This window comes from Physeter macrocephalus, chromosome 16 (genome assembly GCF_002837175.3).
Source record: "Physeter macrocephalus isolate SW-GA chromosome 16, ASM283717v5, whole genome shotgun sequence".
Lineage (NCBI taxonomy): Eukaryota > Metazoa > Chordata > Mammalia > Artiodactyla > Physeteridae > Physeter > Physeter macrocephalus.
The window spans coordinates 98,574,731-98,599,771 of NC_041229.1; the positions used below are offsets into that span (position 1 = coordinate 98,574,731).

Sequence of the window (25,041 nt, forward strand, 5' to 3'; positions counted from 1 at the left end):
CTGGGCCTGCGCGCCCGGAGCCTGTGCTCCGCGGCGGGAGGGGCCACGGTGGTGAGAGGCCCGCGTACCGCAAAAAAAAAAAAAGAAAAAAAAAAAAAATCAGGTATGTGAATGATTTTGCCCAGTGAGAAGGCTTGAGGGGAGAAGAGGTCATGGACCAATCCTTGCAGAATGCGTATTTAAGCAGAAGGGGAGGGAAGAAGACCCATGGGAAGGGACCTGAGAAGGAATAGTTGGAGACAGAAGAGGCAATTCAAGACTGGTCTAGTCTCCCAGAAACCATGAGCATTTCAAGAGTGATATAGTCAAGAGAGGCAGAAGCTAAAGAGAGGTTGTGTGTGATGAGAATTGAGGAAAGAATGATGGACCAGGGGTGAGGAGGTTCGTGGTGGTCCTAGTGGGACACATTCCAGGGGAAAGTAGGGGCAAAAGCCAGATTGCTTAGGTTGAAGAGTGGGTGGGACATGAAGGGGAGAGGTGGCAAACTGACCAGCATTGTGAGAAGTTTCGCGGTGGGTTATGGGACGATTTGAGCACATGTGTAGGCTGAGGGGGAAAGTCTGGGCTGTGCCTTTCCACTCCCATCTCAGGGTAATTTCAGTTGACTTCCTTGAGTTCTGTTACAGCTTTCTGAGATGACAGCGTCCAAAACTGTCCACAAACCTTTGTTGTAAAGAGCCAGCTAGCAGGGGCTTCCCAGGTGGCGCAGTGGTTGCGCGTCCGCCTGCCGATGCAGGGGACGCGGGTTCGTGCCCCGGTCCGGGGGGATCCCGCGCGCCGCGGAGCGGCTGGGCCCGTGGGCCGTGGCCGCTGAGCCTGCGCGTCCGGAGCCTGTGCTCCGCAACGGGAGAGGCCACAGCAGAGGGAGGCCCGCATACCACCAAAAAAAAAAAAAAAAAAAAAAAAAAAAAAGAGCATGGAAGCTCTGAATTAAGAGCCAGCTAGTAAATATACTAAGCTTTGCCAGCCGTAGGGTCTCTGTGGTGACCACTCAACTCTGCCACACCAAAGACAAAAAAACCCCAACAGGCAAAGGGCAGGATTTCATCTGTGGGCTATAGTTTGCTGACCCTTTGCTCTAGGCTCATGGAAGGGGATTGGAGATGCAATAAATGGGGCAACTGATGCAGCAAGGATAGCATCAAGACCTCAGGGAAATGGGTTTGCCTCAGAAAGAAGGTTCTTGCGTCTATTTGGACACCTGTTGCTCTCTGACTGCCCCTTCATGTGTCTGCCTTGTAACCCTCAACTGTGAGCACCTTGGGGCTAGGAATGTTTCCCAGCAATGATTCCAGAGGCTTCCACACAGGAAGCCCTCAGACACATAAGCAGTTGAGAGGAGACACAAAGGCGCCTTATTGTGGAAGGAGGGGAGAGGAGAGAGACACATATGGAAAGGCCTGTGTCACCTCAGTGAGTTCGGAGCCATGAAGCCAAGTTCCCTCCACTGATGTTTAAGCAGAGAGGCAACATGTCTCTAATGTTCCAGATTGAGTCCTTCCAAGAGGCAGAGGACCGGGGTAGAAGGTCTTGCTGTCTCACAAGTGGTATACTGGAATCTGGGGTGGACTCTGGAGATTAGGGAGGAAGGCAAAGGGCCACCTCCAGAATGATCCTGGACATACTGTGGGATGGCGAGGAAGAAAGGGTACTACTGAAAGCCCAGGAGCACTCTGGAAGTCCCGAGGGGGGAAGAGGGAGAGAAGAATGTAAGAGGGGCTAGAGCCAAATAGCTCCCGGGTACTTTTTTTTTTTTTTGGCCGCACTGGGCATCATTTTAGTTCCCTCACCGGGGATCGAACCTGCGCGCCCTGCTGTGGAAGCACAGAGTCTTAACCACTGGACCACCAGGGAAGTCCCTTGGCCTCCATTTTAAACTCCTGAGATGGGATGGGGCCGTACAGAGGTGTAAAAGGTGGTAAGTGAAAAAGGAAGCCTTCTTTATGCAGCTCACACCTGGTCCCAGGGAATCCAGAGACTGGAGACCGAGCTGAGAGGGACCAAAGAGAGTCCGTCCCCTCGTGGGGAACCGGAGTCCACTCTGCCTTGGGAAGGGTGTTTGTGGAACACAAATGGCGGCCTTCAGACTAAGGTAGAAGCTGCAGAAAGCTGAGGGTGGAGGCACTGGGGTAGCTTGATGAATAGGTAGGAGGCATCTCTTGGCAGGGGAAAAGGGTAAGGGCATCTTCAAGAAAAATGATGTCATTGGAGCTGAGGGCTAGAGGGAAGTGTTCAAGACCTCCACAACCTTTCTCAGCCTGACTTTCCATCCTTGCTATTCTCCTTCCTATATCCTAGGTTCCTACTGAATTTACAACCCATTCTAAGCACATACCACCATTTCCCCACCTTCCAGCCTTTGTGTTGTTTCCTCTCCTTTTGCCATTTCCTGGTCTTCCTTCCCATCTTCTTGTCTTTAAATCCTTTCTGGTCTTCAAGTCTTAGATGCTACTTCCTCCAGGAAGTCTTCTTAGATTCCATTCCCAACTGGGAGCAATCCTTCCCTCCTCCGAACTCTTTATCTGTCTGTCACCAGAGAAGTCATTTAGCAATTTTCACCTGTAATAAAGAAGTGCTGAGGACAGAAGCCATTCTCCAGGCGGCTCTGTGTCTTCCCCTTACCCATAGCACATTACCCAGGCAGACGCCCTCCACAAGTGGGGACTGGACAAGGATCTGTACAAGCTCAGGCAGGTGCTACAGTCCCTTTTACCAGCTCCTGGGGCTGTTCTGTCTGCTGGGTTAGGGCCCTGTACGCACCAAGCCTGTAACTACCAGAATCCTGGACACCCTGCACCCCTCCTCCTACAGAAGCCCCAGCTGCTTGCTAATTCTGCTTCCTGCTTAACCCAAGGATAAACCCAGGCTCACCCTTCCGTCTCTCGGCTGGCTTTCTCTCCTCGTGCTGGGGAATGCCACAATGGGGTCTCTTAAGCACATTGATTTAGGAAACAGGCTCTGAGCTACCTATGTTCTTACAACCCAGGAGCTCTGGGTATTCACATGCTAGGTGGACAGCCTGTCTGCCTCTCCCATGGAGCTGGCTATCCTTTGGTATCAGCCATATTGGCTGATTTCAACCCCAGTTCGCTTTTGGCCTGGGCCAGAGAAGTGCATTTCGTGAATTAACTTAATGGTGTATACGTGGTGGTGGGCGTGTAAGAGCTCCAAAGAGATGCACTAAGTTTATTGTGTTAAATTGCTATGTGCCCTTGGGCAAGTGACACTCCCCCACCCTAGCTCCTATCAATATCTTGGCTTCTATCTTTGAAAAAACAAGAAGGTTGGGCAAATTTGCAAATCCTGCTAGCCCTAATCTTCCGTGTATGTCCTGGGTGTGTGTATCTCAGCTCCCGCAGACCAGATCGACAATCATAAGAAAAGGGTTCCTGGCAAAGGTGACAGGGATTCGAACCTCATTTCCTAGGCGTTGATGCCCTTGGTGATTTGCAGTTTGGATCTGGGAGATCTGGCACCTGAAGACAAAGAGAAAGGATTTTTTTTTTTTTTTTTTCCCCAGCAAGATTCCTAGAATGTTGTTCACCAGCAGGACCACTGGGATTCTGGGCCTGCACTGTCCAATATGGTAGCCACTGGCTACATGTGGCTATTTAAAAGTGATTAAAATTAAATAAAATTAGAAAGCCATTCCCTCAGTCATAGTAGCCTCATTTCAAATGCTCAGTAGCCACATGTGGCTAGTGGCTACCATATTGGATGATGCAGCATAGAGCATTTCCATCTTCACACAGAAACTTCTATAGGAAGTTCTGGATCAAACTTTTGTAAATCAGGAAACCGAGGCCCAGAGAGGAGACATGACCTGGCGAAGCATGTTATGGCCGATCTGGGCCTAGAACAAAGGTACCCCATTCCCAGGCCTGACTCATTGCCCTACCCCCTGCTGCCTCCTTCCTCTATGCCCCTCTGGGCTCCCAGCTCAGAGCCCCTAGTGGGTCCAGCACAGGGCCAGGCGGCTGCGTTGGTTGGTCCCAGGGGATGTTTGTGACTGAGCAGAGCTCCAGATGCTGCACATTCCTGGTAGGGTCAGACCTGCCCTGCGGCAATCAGGGAATTAGCCTCTCAGAAGAGCCTCAGATATTCTTTCCGGAGCTGCCTTCTTCCTGCCCGGCCCAGGGGGCTGGTTGGTTCAGGAGCGCTCTCGGACCGCCTTGGGTGAAGCTGAAAGGCTGCGTGGATTCCCTGTTGGAGAGGTACCTCTGAGGGTTCGGAGACAGGCAGGAAATTACACCTCTTGCATCTTCTAAGGTCTCCAGGTCCAGCACAAGGGGCATCTGGGAACAGGGTTTCCGCCAGTCCAACCTTGGGGCCGCATTTGGCGGGAACCGGATCTGCCCTCACCTGCAGCCCTGTGGCGGGTGTGATGTTACGAGCAGGGAGACCCGCGTCGGGGGTGGAGGTATGGGGGGCTGAGAGGCCAGGGGAGGGGGCGCCCGGGAGCGCCCTGACCTCGCCGGCTGCGGGGAGGCGGAGGGGATGGGGGTTGGGGGAGAAGAGGGGAGCCTGGCAGCCAATGAGAGGAAGGATCTCGTTTCAAAAGGGTTAACCCACAGCCAATGGGAGCCTGGGGGAGCGGATCCTGCTCACTCCATTCAAGAATCCCAAGTATTCAAGATGGACGGCAGGGAGTGTGGAAGGAGAAAGGGGGCGAGGGGGGAAGAGCGAGATCGGCAGAGGCCAGGGCGCGGCGGCCGGTTGGTCCCCGGACCTACCTTGGTCCCGGCCGGCGGGCGGAGGGGCGGCCGCCGGGGACCCGAGCCCGGCCCGGGAGAGGAGCCGGCGGGGTGCGAGAGGGCGTGAGAGAGGGGGTGCGAGGCCAGGGAGGGAAGCCAAGAGGGAGGGAAGGGCAGAGAAAGAGCCCGGGAAGAAGGAGGTGGCAGGCAGAGGAACGTAAGGAAGCGCGATGTGTAGGTATCTGAGCGCCCTGAGGGGTAACGCCACCGATTTTCGGTTTTATTCTCTCGGTGAGGGGAGGGGGTGGTCTGGGCTCTTCCCCTCGTCTTGCTTCCCCCTCTTCATCCTCCTCCCCTCGTGGGCATCTCTTCCATTTGTTCCTTTCGCGGCGCTCGGAGCTGGCGAGCAGCGGGCACGTCGTGCTGGGCGGCTTCGCGGTCCTTTCCCCGCGGGGAGGTGGTGCGCGGGGAGGGCGGCTGCTGCCGGGCTGAGGCCGGGCCGTCTGGGGCCGGGCGTGCCGGGGACTCGGCGGGTGTGTTCAGAGCGAAGCGCCGTGCCTGAGGGGCTGGAGCCGGGCGGGCGGCGTGCATCTTGAGAAGTTGTGGATGAGCCCAGGGGCTGTGTGTGCGTGTGAGGCCCGTTCCTGGGCTGAGAGTTGTGGGGTGTTAAGGGGTGTGTTCTGTGGAGCGGCCGTGGGTTCACACTCCGGGGCTTGCTGTTTGGGTAAGTGTGTAGTAAGGGCTGAGTTGTGCAGCGAGTGTGGCTGGGGGTTTGCGTGTGCGCGCGTGTGTGGTCCAGCCTCTAGGTGTGTGTGTGTGTGTGTGTGTGTGTGTGTGTGTGTGTGTGTGTCCTGGGGGAGGGGGGGCACCGTTGGGCGTTGAGGGCGAGCGCACCCCCATCCCCCCCACCTACCCCTGCCCCTTTCAGCCCATTCACGGAACGGGGCTTCCAGGACCCTCCTGGTCCCCTCCTCCTCCAGTCGCCATGGCTGCGGGGAGGGGTGGGAGGAGACAGTTGGGGCCAGCCCCTGCCCCTGCTGTTCCAGCTAACCCTCCACCTGCCCTTTCTCTCCCTTCCACAGGCTGGGCCCCATCCCCTGCTGCTCTGGGGAGCAGGGGCCGGAAGATGGTGGCCAATGAGGAGGGGGAGTGGAGAGAACTTGAGCCGGGGCCTCCCCTCCCCCATTTCCTCCTCGGTCTCCACACCCGCCTCTGGAAGGAGCTGGGCGATGGCTCCTGGGCCCACGCTGGGGGACGGGCCCTGCTGGCTGGTGAATCGCAGGGCGCGCTCTGCAGTGAGTTGGGTGTGAGAGCCGAAGGGACCTTGGTCCCAGCCCCGTCTCCCCTCTCTCCCCCGGGAGAGACTGGGAACCCCTTGGTGAGGAACCTTCCCCTCACCCCCAGGAACTTGCTGGGCAGCCCTGCCTTTGCCCCTCTGCCCCCTGTTGGCATGACCCAGTTCCCTGCTGGGACTGCTTTGCTCAACCCAAGAGCAGAGGCCTGGCGACTGGCCCTAGTGGGGCCTGGGTCCCCGTCCGTTACAGGAACAAACTCTGCCTAGGAAGGCGGGAGAGAGGCTCTCCTGCTTCCTGAGGGAGTGGGAGGGGAACGGAGGGGAAGCCCAGAGGAAGAGCTCCCAACTGGGAGTGTGTCCGCCATTCCTCCGGCCGGCTGTGGAAGGCGGAGGTTATCTCCTGGAGGCCTTCCCTGATCGGCGTGCCGGGGAGCTACCCCACGGGCCCTGACCCTCTGGGCTGCACGCAGTTCACCAGGTCAGAACTGGAGCTGAGCTTCCGGGGCCACAGCTCTAGCCAGGAATGTGCCACCCTAGAGCTCTGCCTGGCTCTGAACCTGTGGCTGGTGTCAGGATTGTTTATCCAGGGTTTAAGCCCATTAGACCAGGCAGGATGGGGAAGTTCTGGGAGAGCTGAAAGCTCCCTAACTGGAGTCCCTGGATAAACAAGAAACAACTCGGATTCTGATCCCCACTGCCAATGAAAGCCTATCTCGAATGGTGAGGGAATCAACCGCACCGTTTCGTTTAATGCTGAACCCATAAAGTGGATTTACTGACCTCCAAGAAGAGATGCAGAGGTGGGGCTTTACCCGCAGCTTCCACCTCCAGAAGCACCTCCCCTCCTGTGCAGCCTGGGGACCCTGTGCCCTTTCTCCACCATCCTTCTGGTCCTGAAGGTCCATCTGAGGCTGTCCCCTTAAGGCCTAGAACTTCCCTTTATCTAAACTAAAAAGGAGAGCGAGCTTTGGCGTAGGGAGGAAGGGAGGGTTCTCTGGTCCCGGTCAGCCAGCTCCTCTCTGGAGGGAAGCTGCCGGAGATACAAATCCAGATAAACACTGCCTCATGTCACCCCCAAATTTGGGGGGTTTCTATCGGTCATTTCCTGTGAAGATTGAGTGCCCAGCTGCCTCCTTGGACCCTGTTCCCCCAGCCCCAAAACCTCAGGGAAAAGGTGGTCTCGATGCTAGGAAGGGCGTGAGGAGGAAGGCCAGAGGAGGAGAGGAGGGAAAATAGAGGACCTACGCTGAGAACGGAAGAGAAGGGGGGAAAGCTGTACTGAAGATGAGAAGGGGACAGAGGGAGGCCAAGAGAGCTGAGTGGCCCGGGGACTGGGAGACGGGGCGAGGAGGCAGGGCCGGCATGCCTCTGCTGCGGGCCGGAGCTCTTTTCACATTGTGCTACTGTCTGCGCCTATCACTAGCAGTGCAATGTTAAAAGGGCATTGGCCGCGTAGTGCTACCCAGCGCCAGCTGCCTCCTCAGCGTTGAGACTTCCTCACCCAGAATCCTCCCTATGAGTAGTCCTACGAATAGCTCACATTTATGGAAGCGCTTCCACGTGCTAGACACTAAATACATTATGGTGGACCTCCAATGACTTTGGCAAGTAACACCCCCCTTTTACAGATGAAAAAACTGAGAGTCAGAAAGGTTTAAGCAGAGCTGCTGAAGTTTTACACCTCTTAAGTTGCAGAGCCTAGATCTAATCCTGTCCTAAGTCTGACAGCTCACCAATCTCTTTGGAGAGGGTTGAGTAGATTCTCAACTGAGAGATTGCCGGAGCTGAGGGGTAGAGGGTTTTGATGCCACCTGCTGGTTGTATGAGAGTATCTTCCAAAGGTTCAAGCCTTTAAGGATACAAGTAGTGGCTTGTTGGCTTAGAAGGAGGAGTTCCCAGACTCAGTTTGGGATTGGAGGGTGGGTGGATAAGATTGGGAGAATCACTGTTAGGACCAGAATAGACCTCCATGAGAAAAAGGGGATGCCCAGGAAAGGAAAAAGGGCTAACCTGAAAGGACCTGCTCCCTGGGGACAGGGACTCGTGTGCCCCTGGCATTCCGCACCTGCAGCTCCTTCCCTGGCTCTTGGGCAGAAAAAGGAGACCTCATCTCCACCTGCAATTCCCAGCATGACCCCTCTTAGTCACAGGGTATCTGACAGTGGTGCTTCTCCAGGGCACACCTGTCTGGGTATCCAAGATTTGGACAGCACTGCCCATGGCCTGATCTTGAAGATTAAATAGGATCCCTTGAACCCAACTCGCAGAATGATTCTTCCAGGAGAGACTACAAAGAACTTGAGGGCAATGACTACCAGTTACTTCCCTGTTTCCCACAGTGTCTAGTTGGCTTCAAAGTAAATTGAGAGAGAGGCAGATTTGAGGAGCTTTAAGAAGGTGGCTAGTTTGTGCCTGATATTCAAAGTCAGAGATTTTCAAGGATAAGCCTTCCTGAACTTTGGTGCAGAAAGTGGGACTGAGGGGGACAGGTTTCTGGGTCGCTTGCTGGAACCTGAGAGAAGGCTTTAGGCATCACCAGGCATGTGGGAACTGAATGATGGGACAGACCCCCATCAGGCCTCTCAGATGGGGGTGCTGGACATCATTCCTTCATGGCTTGATTTGCCTTCTTCTAGCACCTGTGTCTTCCAGGTCTCTTCCGCCCTTCTGCCCAGACAGCCTCTCCATCCTGACGTTGACAACGGTATTTGAGACGGTACAGTTAGCTTCACGGTCCTTGTTTTTCATTCTTAACATTTCTATTTGAGCCTCTTCTCTGGGCACAAAACAGCCATTTGGTGATGTGACTCCACTTACTAAGAAACAAGAAAATTTCAGTGTTCCTCAATGCCCTTGAGATGAAATTCCTAAGTGTATTATGGCCTCTGCCTATCTTTCCTGTGCTATCCCATCTCACCCACTTGCATCTGTGCTCCAGCTTTGGAAACTTTTATTTCATCTAAACTTGAGCCACTTAACACACAGTTCTCTCGGCCTGAAATATTCCCCTCCCCCCAGTCTTCCTCTCTGCCCATGTAACTTTTTTCTTTTTTAAAACTATAAATTTATTTATTTATTTTTGGCTGCGTTGGGTCTTCCTGCCTGCGCGCAGGCTGTCTCTAGTCGCGGCGAGCAGGGGCTACTCTTCGCTGCAGTGCACGGGCTTCTGTTGTGGAGCACGGGCTCTAGGTGCACGGGCTTCAGTGGTTGTGGCACGTGGGCTCAGTAGTTGTGGCGCACGGGCTTAGCTGCTCCGTGGCATGTGGGATCTTCCTGCACCAGGGCTTGAACCCGTGTCCGCCTGCATTGGCAGGTGGATTCTTAACCACTGCGCCACCAGGGAAGCCCTGCCCACCCAACTTCTCATCCTTCAAGTGCCATCATAGTCATCACTTCTGCAAAGCCTTCCTTGACTCCTTAAGTCTAGGCTAAGCCTCTCCTACAAGCTCCCGAGCTTACTCCCCCATCCCCGCTCAGAGCCCTTGTCACCTACTGGAATTGCCTGGTTCTTGTCTGTCCTCGCGCTAGACCAAAAGCTCCATGAAGTCAGGCCGTGGCTGCCTTGTTCTCCACTGCATCCCCAGTGCTGAGCAAGGCCTGGCAAGTAAGAGGTGCTCTTACAAATAGTTGCAGTATCAATAAATGAACCTGTAAATAACAAGCTAGCTTACAAAAACAATGATTTTTATGATGCGTCCAATCCTCCCTGCAGATGTCGGTGACCTCATAAAAATAAGATTTCACATCACTGCCAAAAATTGCACTTGCGTCACATGGTTGCATTGATGCTGCAGTTTTGAGCTATTTTGTTCCACTTTGTATCAGCTGCCAAGGCAGCACCTTGGCTGTTCGATTTTCCTTTTAGCTTTAAGTGTGGCCATGAGCTGACCAAAACATTCCAGAACCAGGCTCAAAGGCAATGGGACCCAAGAAAACCCTTGTTCTGGAATAAACCTCTTCCAGGTGCCCAAACCAGGCAAAAGCAGATACACTGTCAAGGGCTCCAAAAGACAGGAGCTGTTTTGGATGCTCCAGCTGGAATACCACTCACAAAAGCCATCTCTTATAAGCAAAACCTCACCTGAATCTCCATCCCCTGGTATCTTGCCATTGACGAAGCAACTGCTGCCCCCTGGTGGTGTGAAGGGACAGGCCTGGGATGGGGGTGTATGTGACCGGTATGGTACTTGCATGAGGAAGAAAAGTCAGAGGACCGAGTGCCTCACAGTTGCTTTCCCCTTTTTATTAAAAATAGACCCAAACACTTTATGTATCATACAAAAGTTTCGTTCGCTGGTGGCAGCCACGAGGAAGCCTGGCCCCGTAGCGCTGATTTCCCGCCTTCCCCCCAAGGGACTGGGTGCCAGGGAGCAGTGGCTGGGCCTCGGAGAACGCCCACAAAGACTGCTTGCTCTGGAATCTGCCAGCTGGGGGTGAGGCCGTTCCAGGGCAACTCTCCCTACCCCACGCAAAGGTCAGATACTTGAAAGTGCCTCTTTAGTGCCAAGATAAACAAGTGGAGTGAAATGGAAACCCCTGTGATTCTTTTATTATTACCCAGAGCCTGGGATTTGGGATTTCCACCCCCAACGAATCCTTGCTTCTACAAACGGGGGTGGGAAACTTCACCCTTAGAGACTCTGGTATCTCCCGGTGTCTGAGGCCAAAATTTCACTCCATCTCGAGCCTTTTCCAATCTGCTATTCTGTGGCCTAGGATCTACCAGTCCCATGACTCAAAGTTGGTCCTCTGTTCATTCACAGAGGTAGAGCAAACACTGATTCTTCCCGCGGTCCTCTCTGCCTGAGTCTACGCCCCGCCATCCCCTCAATTCTCAGGACCTTGGGGCTAGCAGGCCCCACAGCCAGCCCTTTCCCCAGTCTGTCTCCCTGGCTGCTGCCCACTCCTGAGCCTTCAACACCCCTGGGGTACCCCAGAGCCCCGTTCCGAAGGGGCCTGGGAGTGATGAGGTGGAGGCGGGGGAGGGGTTGGTGGGAGCCGGGTTCCCCCCAGGGGTGGGGCAGTACTCATGCTGGTATGGACGCTTGGCAGGGCCAGGGGAGGGTGGGGAGAGTGGGGCATGCGGAGGAAGGGCACAGCCTGCCGGAGCCCCTCAGTCCCAGCCGTTGTCCTTCACCATGTGTGACATTTCAATGATGTACTTCCCTTCCTTGTACTTCTGGCTCGTCTCAAAAGCTTGTTCCTGAAGGGGGGAGCCGTGAATGCAGGACAGAGCAGTTCCCTGCCAGGCAGTCCTGCTGCCACCTGTGTTACCCCTGCCCCCAACCCCGCTACCCCCCACCCAGTCCCACGCACTACTAGCTCCCTCTCCCCTCTGGATCATGCAAAGACCTAACACGTGGGCACTGGGGCTTGGAGGGCCGTGGAGACTCCACTTCAGAGGGTGGCCCTCTCCCCCCGGTACTTACGTATTTCCAGCCGAGGGTGGTTTTGCAGCTCTCACAGAAGATATCGGCTACCGAGTGGAGCCCCGTAAGCAGGAGGCGCTGTTCAGCTGGCCCACAGCCCACGTTGACCCTGTCTCAGGAAACAGCAAGCACCCAGGACCCGGTGGGGTCGCTCTGTCAGTCTAGACCCCAGACAGCCCAAAGGACCTTCCATCGGGAGAGAGCTTAACCCTCCAAATGGAAGCCCCTGCCTTCAGCGACGCACCCCTTTCTGTCTAGAGCCTGGCCCTTTCTTCCGGTGCTGGGATTGCGATTCCGCCCAGACTCCCCGCAGAAGAACTGCAGACTGAGTTCCTGAACCGCTTTGCAAAAGGAGAGGCAAAGGCAGCAGGTGCAAAACCACCTTCAGATGGCTCACCCTGTTTCTCCCAGAGGAAGATTATTCACAACACAAGCACACATGCACAAGGAGAGAGGTAGACTCACACGGAGTTAAACAGGTAGGCTCGGCCGTGGCTCCCTTGGAAGGACTGTGGAGACATAGGACAGACAGTGACTACTGGGTAGCCCTTGACCCCAGGGTTACCCTTGCCCCGAGTCCCCCCGGGACGCGGAGGAGGGAGGCTGGGCTTCGTTGCCTCACCCCTAGGTGACATTTGGACTACCCTGGCGGGAGAGTGGAGGGGAGTGGCAGGCCCCCACTTGGCGTACCTTGGAAATAAGCTCATCGTGTTTGGCCAGGTGTGCACGGCAGTGGACGCAGCTGTAGGTGCGGTGGCAGCGGGGCAGGTAGCTGCGGAAAGTCTTGGTGGGGAGGCAGGCAGGGGCCGGGCCAGGGTCGCAGCTGGGCATGACGGGCTGGAGGACGATGCCCTGGCGGGCAGGAGGGGCTGGTGCCGTGCAGCTCCCACACAGACGGTCGCAGGTGAAGCAGCGGAGCAGGTTGGCTAGAGCCGTGTTTCAGGGCAGGAGAGATGTGGGGGGGCTGCCCGGCCAGGGCCCCCCCAGACGTGAACCAGATAGAAATGGAAGTCACCTGGGAAGAGGGGAAGGTGCATCAGGAGAGCCGAGACCGCGTGAGGAGCCCCTCCTGCGGGGATGGAGAAGATGGGGCTCTGCTCACCTCCTCCCGTACTTCCCCCCGCATCACCAGCAACCCTCCTCAGCGCCCAGTCGCGCTGTGTCTCCCTGTCCCCTGGATGACAGACTGCTCTGGCAAGCCTGGCAGCGGATCCAGGCCTCTAGCCCAGGAAGTGGTGTCTCTCCCTCCTGGGGCGGGAGCAGCCTCCACCATTTTCCACCGAGAGCAGCCCGCCGGCACCAGCGCTGCCATGGGAGCAACGTCATTTGCAAGTGCTCTTTCCTTGATTTCCAGTTCTTTTGTGAGGATCTGCGTCCCACATGCACTGGTAGGCTCTGTGTCTCTGGAGTTCAAAGCCTTTAAAAAGTTGGGGGTGCCTGGCAGTTCTTCTTCCTCATGGCCTCCGTTTGCAATATAATTGGTCCATCACACATTTTGTGTGGGAGGGAGGGGCGTGATGAGAAAGGGAAGGAGAGCCGGCAGGCAGGTACACACAGTCTGCTCCAGCCCTCTTCTGGGGCTGGAGTCCTGCATTCCGGGAACTGGAACTTGATGGATGTCTCATCCGGTACCAAAGACCTCAGACGCGGCTGCTGCCCAGTCTTGCACCTTGGTCCCCTCATTCTGGCCCAGAAGCAACACTGGGCTTGTCTTCTCAGCCTCTGAGGCCCTCGGTCTCTCTTTCCTGCCTCTTGTAATTGCTGCCTTAGCCCTCGGTTGAGGACTTGGGCACCCAGCCTAGGAGAGAAACTCTCTTTCCTTCGGGCGCATCTGACAGCTGGAACCAATGGGCAATGGGGACTGTGCCGGGGAGGCCGGCGCTCCTGGGCTGTGTCTGTAGGGTGGGAGCAGCATCTAAGATGGGCAGCAAAAGTGGAGGCTCTTATTTTCAAAACCCGTGCTTTGGGGCCCAAGGCAGAGGATGTTTCTCTTCACCTCCTCCCAAGGGCAGGACAAACAGCAGTGACTCTGTGGGTGACATGAGATAAAATAATTGCTGGGTCCTGATTAAGAATTGTGAGGAAGATGCCCAGACTCCAGCCCCAGAATGGCTGAGGGTGCTGGATAAGGAGGGAGGTGTCCCCTGTTGGTTCTGATAAGCAAGTGAGCTGCTGTCTTCTCCCTCCTTCGTGGGGCCTTCAGGCCCGTGGTGGACGGCTTAGCCCAAGTCTGGTTCCGAGATGCCAGCTGGGTGCTCTGGCAATGCTAGGCCACTAGGCAGAGCAGAGGCAGCGTGGCTCTGAGCAAGCCAGGGCGACGGGCTCTCATCCTGTCCTCTGCGGTGGCCACCAGCACCCCAGCTGTTCCAGTGCTTCCTGGGGCCGCCAGGCACTCTCTCTACGAAAACCCCCTGGCAGAGACCATCTTCAGATTCAGGTCTTCTCCCCCTGCTGGGGCCCAGGAAGACACCTTGGGCTGTGTTGAGGGTGACATTGGGCTCTGGCTGCAGGAAACGGGCCCTCCTCACCAGCAGAACACTCTTCAGCCTCCACTTCACAGGTCTGCCTTCAACTTTGCCTGCAGGTTCCCCTCTGACGCGCTCCAACGAACACACCTTCGAGGGGCCTGGGGAGGGGGCTGGGTCCTAGCTCTCAGACTCCTTCCCCAGCCTCCAGCACACCTCCCTCCCTCTCTCTCCCCTGCTTCCCCATCCAGCCCAGGAGAGGCTGCACAGAAGGCCAGAGGGTCACTCACGGGAGGGGGAGGAGGGGAGTAGGGGTCACTTCTTTCCCCATCTCAGATTACCGAGAGAAGCAAGTTGAGCAAATGACTGGGGAAAAAACAAAGGCAAGCTGAGTGCTGGGGAGAGGATGCTCCCCCAAGTGAGATGGGGCTGGACCGTGGGAGGTGGGGGAGAGGGAGGGCTGGGGGAGGGGGATGCCGAGCAACCAGCGCTGACGGCAGAGGCGCCGAGGCGGAGGCTCCAGGAAACAGGTGCGAATCCCGTTCCTCTTAGGGGAACAAAAAGGGAGGGGGACACCTGCTCACAAAGGATTTTCTCATCTGCTCTGAGGCTTCGGCCCCCTCCGGGCTGGCATTCCTTAGTAGGGTAGGGTCCAAATAATTAGCAGCGCAGCCGGCTCCCAGGGCGGGCTTTGGGGGTCTGCACCAGCAGCAAAACAATAAACAGTGATGCCTGATGCTGCAGCCAGAGTTGCCGGGAAATAAGTGCGGGAACCGTCAGAGCTTGGAGAAGGATGAAGGAGCTGAGAGAGGGGCGGAGGCAGCGGGGAGGGGGAAGGGAGGACAAAGGGTGGATGAATAATGCTTTTGCAAAGGGGAGAAAGCAACACGCGGCAGAAGGAGGAAATCTGCAAAGGGAAAAAGATTCATTTGGAGAAGGGCTGCCCCCTCACCTTGAGGTCGGCTCCAGAGATCTCCGTCTATCTCTCTCTCTCTCTCTCTCTCTCTCTCTCAATCTCTCTGCTCACTCTTCTCTCTTCTCCTTCCGCTCCTTCAATTGGGAAGGGGATGGGGGCGGGGGGAGGGTAGTTAGGGGCTCAAGACTGGGGCTGCAAAGCTGGCCAGCTGCTAGGGGGCCAGAGGTTGTCTCTCGTCTGTACCTCGGGCTGTGGGTGAATGTAGCATCATAACACTGTGAGTCATCCATCCCCCACCCCCCTCACCTCCCACGTCAGAGCGGGGCTGGGAGACACAGGAGGAGGGCTGGGAGGCAGGGAGCGGGCAGGCATTGAGGGATGGGGCTGGGGGGGTGATGCGGAGGGATGGGAGCCGAGGGGCGGGAGGGGCGGGTGCGAGAGGAGAGGCTGGCTGCTGAGGAGGAAGGCAGTGTGGCCAAGGTGACAGCAAGAACCTGGGGGAAGGACAGGGCTGGGCAGGGATGGCGTACAGTACGGGTGGCAGGACTGGAGGAAAGGTGGGGGCTAGGCGGGTGACAGCGAGAGATGGGTGCAGAGTCAGGGGCAGCGTGCACACACATTCAAGATGATACATTTCCCATTTCAGCTCTGGTTACCAGCCTTGACGCAGGGAAAAGAAAGACACAGTAATTGTCACATATGGCATAGAGTGCCCCCAAGCTTGTACCAGGCACTTGCAAGCCTCAAAGCCGCCAGCTGAATACCCCCGAAGGAGTCACAGACCAAATATGACCTCTCACATGCAGGAACCTCTTATCACCTACCTCCAAATTACTTGTGCTTCGTGACTGGAGACACCCACGTTACATAAGATTCTCCACTGGGCTATAAACTTTCTGAGGCAGGTCCTCTGGGAAACTCCTCTCTGCATCCCAGGACTGCGATGCCTAGCGCAGAACTTTGCATACAGAAGATACTCACAAAACAGCCGTTGGGTTGCATCTTCAGATGTTGTCCAAGTGTCTGGCTTTGGTCTCAGAGAGACCCGGCTCTGCCAGTGCACTTACCAGGCACCACTGGGTGAGTTACTGATAAACTTCGTGCCCCTGTTTTGCTCTTCTGGTAAATGAAGCTAATAATGTTTACCCCATGGAGACGTGAAGTAAAGTGAGACAACACGTAAACACCTAAAAAATGCCTGGCATGTGATAGGCACTTAGTAAACCATAGTTCCTGTCATTTCAAGCCAGTGTTCTCAACTTAATACCCCTAAACCCAGAGCAGATTTACTATTAAATTCTGATAGCTCAAGAGACACATGCCAAATTTATGTCTGATGAAGAATTTAACGTCTTTCTTGCTATTTTTGTATCGGTTTCCAGTTATACTTCAGTTGACCCAGAATATTTCTCATGGAGTGTTGCCCTGTGCAAGCTGCTAAAGTAGGTGGACACAGAACATAACCCTCTAAGATAAAAACTCTGACTTCTAACCAAGGCTAACATTCAGAAAACAAAGTACTTTTCACAAGCAAGGAGGGGGAAAAGTTAAGGTAGGGAAAGAAGGTTAATGGGAGGCAGTGCTAGCTGGGTCTGAAAAAGCGAATGGAATTCTGGATATTTAATCAGGGAAGATTCTGGGGTTTAAGGTAAATTCTGAAAACACAGTGTGGGTATCTTGAGTGATGTTACCAGAGGTTTGGGATTGAGAGGTAGAACTGAGTAAAGAAAGAGTGAAATATTCTTGCCTGGGCAACAGATGAGAAGGGAAATGTAAGTGGAGGAGGCATTTGTTGAGGAAAACAGTGGGAAGGTGGGAAAAGGAAGGTGAGTAGTTTTTTAGGGCAAGGTTTGAAAGTGTGGAGGCAAAAAAGGATGCCAGTTAATTTAAATGAACTCAGGAAGAAAATTATCAAGGATTTAGCTGGAGAGGAGAATGAACAAGACACGTGAGGACAGTATTATTTGGGGGTGGGGTGGAGATGACAGGAGTGCTTGGTGAAAGATTGAAAGTGAGGAAGGAGAGTGTGGGGAACCACAGATGCTTTCAATGTTCTGCCCTGACTCTTTCTGTGTTGAAGAAGCAAACTGGAGAGCAGTCCAAAGGAGGGGGAAGGGTTTCCTCCCCCTAAAGTCAGCTCGAGATGGCTATACAATACCCAAATTAAGATGACCTTCAGATAACTGGGAGAAATTGCCTCAAGGGAGAGGCAAAGAAACAAATCTGGGAGATAGACTGCATGGAAACAGGAGAGGATGAGCTCACTAAGGGAGAGAATTTTGCAAATGGAAGACTAGAATTGAATTTTTGAAGAATGGTGAAAGATTAGGGGATACCTGGTAGTTCCCTGGAGAACGAATAGAGGCATGCGTGGTGAATGAATTAAATAATTAAAGCAAATCACCAAAGAAAAAGTACTGTGAGAAGTGAGAAGTGAGGGACTTCCCTGGTGGTCCAGTGGGTAGGGCTCTGTGCTCCCAGTGCAGGAGGCCCTGGTTTGGTCCATGGTCAGGGAACTAGATCCTGCACGCATGCCCCAGCTAAGAGCCTTCATGTCGCAACGAAGATCCCCCCTGCGTGCTGCAACTGAGACCCGGTGCAGCCAAAATAATTAAATAATGAAAAGAAGTGAGAAGTGAGGAAGGCACTCTTAGCAAGTAAATGGTAAAATGGGGCCAGCCGGAAAAAGGCAACCCAGAAAATCTTACCAGGCTTTTCTACTCAGATTAACCCTGTGAGCTGGACTGAAAAAAGTACTCACCTCTAAAGCAGGGATGACAATTACAGTGTGTACTTCACAGGATTCTTGTGAGGATTAAATGGATTTATACCTGTAATGCCCATAGAACACTGTGTGGCATCTGGCCCTATGCATTTGCTATTATTATAACGGCACTCAAACTCCAGAATCTTGGGTTTGAGTACTAGCTTGGGCAAGTCGCTTCACCTACCTTAGTCTCCTACCTCACCTGAAATTGCAGATGATAAAGCTGACTTTACAGGTGGCTGTGAAAGAGGATACCTGAAAGGGCTTTGAAAAATGTAAACTACAAATAGATGGCATCGTTATAGCTTCCCCTTCTCAACTTACAATAACTTAAGAGCTAACATCAGATGCTTTCTATGTTACAGGCATTGGGCTTAGTACTTTACATACATCATCCTATGCAATCTTCAAAATAACTTGAAGAGGTTGGGTACTGTTATTGCTAGTTCACAGTCAAAAAACTGGGTCTCAGAGAGTTTTAAGTCTGTGATTTGCCCAGTCACACAGCAAGCAAGTGGCATACATGGCAAAGACTACAAGATTCCAAAGTCCAAACGCATCAGAAGCGTATAGACGTGGCCCAACCTGTTGTTTGTGGGGTTAAATGACTGACCTTGTATAACTGTCAGGGATTTAGGGCGGGAAACAGAGTCCCCAACAAAACTCCCCGCTCAATAGGAGAGAGGTTGTTGGGTAATGATTGACTTGAAGAGTAACTGGAAGAAATTCTTGGACTTCTATTTGTTTATTAAAAAAATTTTTTTTTAATGCTCTCTAGGGGGCAAACATTGTGTCGGGTTGGGGATGACAGTCCAGGTTAGTCTCTGATAAGCTGTTTTCCTCCACTTTCCCTACCCCTTGGTTTCCTCGTATCCAAATGGGGTCCTGCTAATTTCCCCGTTTCCAGGCGATCGTGGGACCTAGACTAGTGAGTCCCCTTCCCATCCCGCCGCCCTACCCCTTCCCGGACGGCAGGTGAGCGGGAGTACTGTGGAGAGGCCCCATCCGTCGCGTCTCAGCGACCGTTGGCTCCGCTCAGCTGGTCCCCGCCCCGCGCGGGGGCGTAACCGCCACGCCTCTTACTCCGTCCGCCCCCGGGCTTCGCGAACAATGACGGCCGCCACCCGCCCACCTTTGACGTCACGATCAAAAACAATCCTTTAACTACAAGTCCCAGAAAGCCGAGCGGCTGCGTGAGCTCGATCTCTCGCGGCTGTTCTGGCACAACTACATATCCCAGGGGGCATCGCGCGGCCTCGGCTTCTCCACTGCGCAAGTGCGGAAACGCCTGAATTTCCGGCGTGGGTCTAGGCGAGCGTGGCTAGCTGTTGGTCTTAGGTTCTAGTTAGTGAGGGCTGTTTGGCTTACAGGTTTGGGCTCGTGTCTGTACAGGTAAGGTAATAAGCTCAGGAACGCAACCGTCGCTTCCTTGGAGCCTGGGCAGATTTCGGTGCCTGGGGAGGCTGGGACAGATGCTGGACCTAGAGCTGCGATCCGGGATCGGAGATGATTCTTCGCTGTTCCTCGGCGTTTTCTAGTTTATGTAGTGATTTTTTCCCCCACTCCAGCAATCGCTGTTAATCCCCAGAAAAACACTGTGTGTGAGGAAGTGGAAGTTCCTCCAGTTGACAACTGAGGAAGAGGTGCAGAGAAGTTAAGTGATTTATTTGTCTAAAGACACCACTAGTGGTTGCTGAGCTGTTTTTTTATTGCTGTTTTGAGTCCGAACCCGGTATTCTCTGCTTTGCATCCGGATCGCTGGCTCCCTTTCTTGTTGACTAAGAGGGTTAGGGATTGGGCATCTATTACCTTTTTAAGTCTGGAGTATCCCAGTAGGACGATGAAGGTGATGTAATCAAGTCTTCTTTCAATCTGTAGATACCGTTTTCTTCTTACTCCGAGTCATGTATTCACTGGGTGTTTTTATAGAGGTGCCTTTGGGTTGTCAAGCTGTATTCTAGGTACTAGAGTTACAGCAGCAAACAAAAATACCCCCCCCCTTACGTTCTCGTGAGGGTAGACAGACAATAAACAAATATATAGCGAGACAGATGGTGATCAGAGGTAAGAAGAAGTACGAAGCAAGGTAAGGAGAAACGTCCACTGGAGGATTTTGAAGTGAGTCCTGACTTCTGTTTAGATCTGATATTTGTGTTCTAGGCACAGCAGCCACACAGAAAAGATGGGAGAGGAGGCCAATGATGACAAGAAGCCAACTACTAAATTTGAACTAGAGCGAGAAACAGAACTTCGCTTTGAGGTGGAGGCATCTCAGTCAGTTCAGTTGGAGCTGCTCGCCGGCATGGCAGAAATCTTTGGCACAGAGCTGACCCGAAACAAGAAATTCACCTTTGATGCTGGTGCCAAGGTGGCTGTTTTCACTTGGCATGGCTGTTCTCTACAGCTCAGTGGCCGCACCGAGGTGGCTTATGTCTCCAAGGACACCCCTATGGTGCTTTATCTCAACACTCATACAGCCTTGGAGCAGATGCGGAGGCAGGCGGAGAAGGAAGAAGAGCGAGGGCCCCGGGTGATGGTAGTGGGCCCCACTGATGTGGGCAAGTCCACAGTGTGCCGTCTACTGCTCAACTACGCAGTGCGTTTGGGCCGCCGGCCCACTTATGTGGAGTTGGATGTGGGCCAGGGCTCTGTGTCCATCCCTGGTACCATGGGGGCCCTCTACATTGAGCGGCCAGCAGATGTTGAAGAGGGATTCTCTATCCAGGCCCCTCTGGTGTATCATTTCGGCTCCACCACTCCTGGCACCAATATCAAGCTTTATAATAAGGTCAGAGCCAGGGCCAAGGTGGGGTGGAGGGAAGGGCTGCTGTCAGGGTTGGAAGCTGTGCAGAAGTTTGCCAGTTAAAATTCTTTGCTCCCTCTCAGCTGGTATTATTGCCACATGATTTTGGAAAAGACAGTTTCAAAAATAAGTCAACCTCAGATTGTTAAACGTTTCTATGGACCTATTCTTAAGTGATTTATTAAATTTCTACTTAGGACATGAAACACAAGAGACAGAAGAGGCAACATAAAATAAAAATTAAATCCACGTTATGGGGTGACAACCACAGCCATTAAGAATGTCCATTTTTTGATATCTAATTCCACTTATTCTAAAGAAGGGTAAAAGAGCTGTGGGTTGGTTTGTTTTTGTGGGTCTTTTTTTTTTTTCCCCTCACCTCGATCCTTTCTTCTGCAGATTACATCTCGTTTAGCAGATGTGTTCAACCAAAGGTGTGAAGTGAACCGAAGGGCCTCTGTGAGTGGCTGTGTCATTAACACCTGTGGCTGGGTCAAGGGCTCTGGTTACCAGGCACTGGTGCATGCAGCCTCCGCCTTTGAGGTGGATGTAGTTGTGGTTCTGGATCAAGAACGACTGTACAATGAACTGAAACGGGACCTGCCTCACTTTGTACGCACTGTGCTGCTCCCTAAATCCGGGGGTGTGGTTGAGCGCTCCAAGGACTTCCGGCGGGAATGTAGGGACGAGCGGATCCGTGAGTATTTCTATGGATTCCGGGGCTGTTTCTATCCCCACGCCTTCAATGTCAAATTTTCAGATGTGAAAATCTACAAAGTTGGGGCACCCACCATCCCAGACTCCTGTCTGCCTTTGGGCATGTCTCAGGAGGACAATCAGCTCAAGCTAGTACCTGTCACCCCTGGCCGAGATATGGTGCACCACCTCCTGAGTGTCAGCACTGCTGAGGGCACAGAGGAGAACCTTTCCGAGACAAGTGTGGCTGGCTTCATCGTGGTGACCAGTGTGGACCTAGAGCATCAGGTGTTTACTGTTCTCTCTCCAGCCCCCCGCCCACTGCCTAAGAACTTCCTTCTCATCATGGATATCCGGTTCATGGATCTTAAGTAGAGATCAGCAGGAAGCCTTGCTGCCTGGGGCATAGAGATCTTCTGGCCATCACCTAAGGCAGATGGGCTGAGGTATGAGAATCTCTTGAGGCCAGGCTGACCAGTAAATGGTGGACTACTCCAAAGCGTATATTCTACCTCTTAAAACAGGTGGTGGTAACCTAACTCTTCTGATCTTGAACCAGAAGGAAAACCATGAGAATATAATTGGTTTCTTAGATCACCTGAGTTGCCACTTTGGATGATCTGAGTTCCAGAGAAGTCCCATTTTTTTCACTGTGCTACTATGTGGACTAATTTATTACTGCTTTATATTCTGTATATAGTACTTGTTATCTTGTTTGTCCAGGATGAGAGAGTGAATTCAAAGGACCCCTTCCAATAAAGTTCATACTTGGGAAAAAAAAAACCAAACTATTTTAATAAACATTTTTGCCATATCACAGAAGTTGGTGTAATTTTTAAAATTTTTGTTTTTCCCCTAAGCATTATAGAAACATTATTGGAATGATTTATTGCTGAATGCCTAGAGGAGAAGAAAGCCAAGAGCCCACCTGTGAGCTAAGCGGGTGAATTTTTATGATGAGTCCCCTTTCCTTTGCACTTAGGTAAATAGAGCTAAATCTGTTGTTTAATTGGAACCATACCGTAAGTCAAAATGTAAATTGAGCTTTCAGGTGGTAAGCTGGGAGAGCCCATTCTCTTTGATCTCTTGCAAATGATTGTCATTCCTGGTTTGGACTTGCATTATTGAATAAGTATCATGATGCCTTTCATCCATTCATTCTTTCCACACATTTTTATCATGCACTTACTATGTGACAGGGACCATTCTAGATGGGAGGGAACAAGATAGACGAAGTCTTACAGAGCTTACACTAAACATAAGAAGGTAAGTGCTGTGCAGAGACTTAAGATTGGGTGATAGGAGAGAGTGGCTGGGGGGCTTTTTACATTGGATGGTCAGGAAATGCCTCTTCTGAGCACACATTTTGAGTTAGGACCTGAATGGCTGTGTGAAATTGGGGCAAAATCTTCCTGGTGGAGGAACAGTGCAAAACCCTAAGAAAGGAAAAAAAAATGTGTTGGTTGAAGGGAAAGGCCAGTGTGGCTGGAGTGTAGTGAATCTGGGGGAGAGTGGTAAAAGTTGAGGCTGGGGTTGGGGGGAGGGGGGCAGCAAAGACCAGATAATGTAGGGCTTTTGTAATCCAAGAGCAGTGGGAAATAATGGGAGAGGGGTAATGTCTTAGTCCCTTCGGGCCGCTGTAAAAAAAATACCACAAACTGGGTAGCTTATAAATGTCAGAAATTCTTCACATTTTTGGAGGCTGGAAGGGCCAAAAATCAAGGCACCAAGCATGGTCACGTTCTGCTAAGGGCTGTCTTCCAAGTTGCAGATTGCCTGTCTCAACTGTGTCCTCACATAGTGAAAGGGGCAGGAAGCTCTCTGGAGCCTCTTTTATAAAGGCACTAATCCCATTCATGAAGGCTCTACGTTCATGACGTAAGCATCTTTCAAAGATTCCATCCCCTAATACCATCATCTTTGGGGATTTCAGCATAAGAATTGGGGTGGGGGGGGCACAAAAATTCAGACCATAGCAGGTGGTTAGACGAATGACATGATTTATCAATAATTTACATTGAAGAGATCGCTGCTGTGTGGAAAATGGGTTATAGAGGCAAGAGAAGAACCAAGGACACGTTAGGAGACTTGTGGTAGCTTCAATGTGCGAATGGATCAGAAGAGGGCAGCAGAGGTAGAGTTGGTGAGTAGATTGCCTTGGGATATTTTGGAGGTAAAATTGATAGGACTTGCTGATGGGAGAGGTGAGGAAAAGCAAGTGGAATCAAAGATGATTCCCACATTTTTTACTTGAGCAACTAGATCCGATCTGAGATTGGGGAAACTCTGGGAGAGGGGAAAAGGAAACAGCAGTTCTACTTCGGCAGTGTTACGTCTGAGCTATTAGTCATCTATTGGGGATGCCACATAGACAGTTGGAAACATGAGTCTGGAGGGTTGGGGAGAGTTAGGGCTGAAGGTTCGTGGGAGCTTTTGGCCTACAGAGGGCATTTAAAGCAATGGCATTGGATGAAGTCACTTAGGGACTGTAAGTGGAAATCAGGAGGCAGAATAATGGACTTTCAGGGCATTCCGAACATAAGAGGTAAATTATAATGGGTGCTAGCAAAGGAGACTTGACTATTGATCTGGAAGCATGGATGTCGGTGTTGACCTTGAAGGGTGTTGTCTTGGAATGGTGGGGATGAAATCCTGTTGAAACATATTGAGATAGATAAACAGAAGTGGAGATGACAACTATAGAGAACTCTCAAGAAGCTTTGCTTAGAAAGGAATTGGGGGTGGGGTTATGGAGTCAAGGGAGGGTTTGTTGTTAGGTTTTTAAACTTTTTTTTTTTTTTTTCTTTTTGCGGTAGGCGGGCCTCTCGCTGTTGTGGCCTCTCCCGTTGCGGAGCCTGTGCTCCGGACGCGCAGGCTCAGCGGCCATGGCTCACGGGCCCAGCCGCTCCATGGCATGCGGAATCCTCGCGGACCCGGGCACGAACCCGCGTCCCCTGCATCGGCAGGCGGATTCTCAACCACTGCGCCACCAGCGAAGCCCAAGCCCTGTTAAGTTTTTAGATAGGATGCCTCTCAGCGTATCAACAGATTCTAGAGGGAGAGAATTTAATGATGGGTATGGGTGTGTTTTTCATTTTTCAAATAAAATGTCAAAAAATTCAGAAGAAAATGAAGGGTGTGGGATCCAGAGCACAAGAAGGGAAACTGTGCCTTAACACAAGCAAAGACATTTCAGAAGGACAGGAGGGAAGGCAGCAGTATTTAAACATAAAAAGGTCTTTGGTGGTTTTGGTTCTGAAAGGGCATTCTTCTTTGCACCTAAATCCAAGCGTAGCATTTTGTTCTTGTCTTCCTGTAAATACCAGTGAGTTGAACTAAAAAAAAAAAAAAAAAAAAAAAAGACCCTGTAGTTTGCCATCTATAGACATGAGGAAATGCAAGTGGAGAGGATTTGAAGAAGTACAGATAAACTACACTAGAAAAAAACAAAACGAACTATAAAGTATTACTTAACATATATATAGCAAAGTAATTTATCTGAAGTTCGGTGGTCTGGATATCTTTGTTTTAGTCTAGATCAGCGGTCCCCAACCTTTTTGGCACCAGGGACCTGTTTCATGGAAGACAATTTTTCCATGGACAGTGGAGTGGGGGAGGGATGGTTCAGGCAGTAATGCGACTGATGGGGAGCAATGGGGAGCGGCAGATGAAGCAGACAATTTTTCCGCAGAACGGAGGGAGGGGGTGGGGGGGTGGGCTGTTTAGGCGGTGATGCTGGCGATTGGGAGCTGCAGATGAAGCTTTGCTCGCTTGCCTGCCGCTCTCACCTCCTGCTGTGCGGCCCGGTGCCTAACAGGGGGTTGGGGACCCCTAGTCTAGTTTTTACTGTGCAGTACTTTTCAGAAGTGGCTGTCAGTTTAAACCTTATGTTCTATTAAACATCCTTTCCAGGAAATATATTGCACGATCCTAAGGAAAACTGGATAAGAAAATGGAATCTCTCTCTAAACCTTGGG

The 25,041-nt window shown here is 52.4% G+C and overlaps 2 protein-coding genes and 1 long non-coding RNA gene across 7 annotated transcripts; 2 read left to right on the forward strand and 1 right to left on the reverse strand.

Moving 5' to 3' along the window:
• The first annotated feature begins 4,139 nt into the window (after positions 1-4,139).
• Positions 4,140-15,502, forward strand: LOC112067429 (uncharacterized). The gene is made up of 3 exons (XR_002893271.1): positions 4,140-4,214; positions 11,676-11,896; positions 15,445-15,502. It is a non-coding gene; the product is annotated as an uncharacterized lncRNA (long non-coding RNA).
• Positions 10,221-15,060, reverse strand: YPEL4 (yippee like 4). Of its 2 annotated transcripts, XM_007119179.2 has the most exons (5): positions 14,835-15,060; positions 12,108-12,432; positions 11,883-11,926; positions 11,418-11,526; positions 10,221-11,191 (listed from the first exon to the last, which is right to left on the reverse strand). In XM_007119179.2, exons 2-5 carry the CDS (start codon positions 12,246-12,248, stop codon positions 11,102-11,104), a joined length of 384 nt encoding a protein of 127 aa, XP_007119241.1. In that variant the 5' UTR covers positions 12,249-12,432; positions 14,835-15,060; the 3' UTR covers positions 10,221-11,101. The 2 variants fall into 2 exon arrangements, with proteins under 2 accessions (XP_007119241.1, XP_023989030.1); XM_024133262.1 differs by lacking the exons at positions 10,221-11,191; positions 14,835-15,060 and having other exon boundaries at positions 11,307-11,526; positions 12,108-12,248.
• A 3,365-nt stretch (positions 15,503-18,867) lies between the features above and the next one.
• On the forward strand, positions 18,868-21,878 carry CLP1 (cleavage factor polyribonucleotide kinase subunit 1). Of its 4 annotated transcripts, none has more exons than XM_028501557.2 (4): positions 18,868-18,957; positions 19,134-19,651; positions 19,726-20,353; positions 20,768-21,878. In XM_028501557.2, exons 2-4 carry the CDS (start codon positions 19,617-19,619, stop codon positions 21,437-21,439), a joined length of 1,335 nt encoding a protein of 444 aa, XP_028357358.1. In that variant the 5' UTR covers positions 18,868-18,957; positions 19,134-19,616; the 3' UTR covers positions 21,440-21,878. The 4 variants fall into 4 exon arrangements, with proteins under 4 accessions (XP_028357358.1, XP_028357359.1, XP_007119237.1 ...); XM_028501558.2 differs by having other exon boundaries at positions 19,444-19,651; XM_007119175.3 differs by having other exon boundaries at positions 18,868-19,651; positions 19,706-20,353.
• The last annotated feature ends 3,163 nt before the right edge of the window (positions 21,879-25,041 follow it).

Excerpts from the sequence above, each read along its gene's own strand:
- YPEL4 (XM_024133262.1), bottom strand. The coding sequence starts at position 12,248 with ATGCCCAGCTGCGACCCTGGCCCGGCCCCTGCCTGCCTCCCCACCAAG. Across the intron at positions 11,927-12,107 it reads ACGATGAGCTTATTTCCAAG|TCCTTCCAAGGGAGCCACGG; the intron begins GTACGCCAAGTG and ends ATGTCTCCACAG. Across the intron at positions 11,527-11,882 it reads GCCTACCTGTTTAACTCCGT|GGTCAACGTGGGCTGTGGGC; the intron begins GTGAGTCTACCT and ends TTCCTGAGACAG.
- CLP1 (XM_028501557.2), top strand. The coding sequence starts at position 19,617 with ATGGTGATCAGAGGTAAGAAGAAGTACGAAGCAAG. Across the intron at positions 19,652-19,725 it reads AAGAAGAAGTACGAAGCAAG|GCACAGCAGCCACACAGAAA; the intron begins GTAAGGAGAAAC and ends TTTGTGTTCTAG. Across the intron at positions 20,354-20,767 it reads ATATCAAGCTTTATAATAAG|ATTACATCTCGTTTAGCAGA; the intron begins GTCAGAGCCAGG and ends TTTCTTCTGCAG.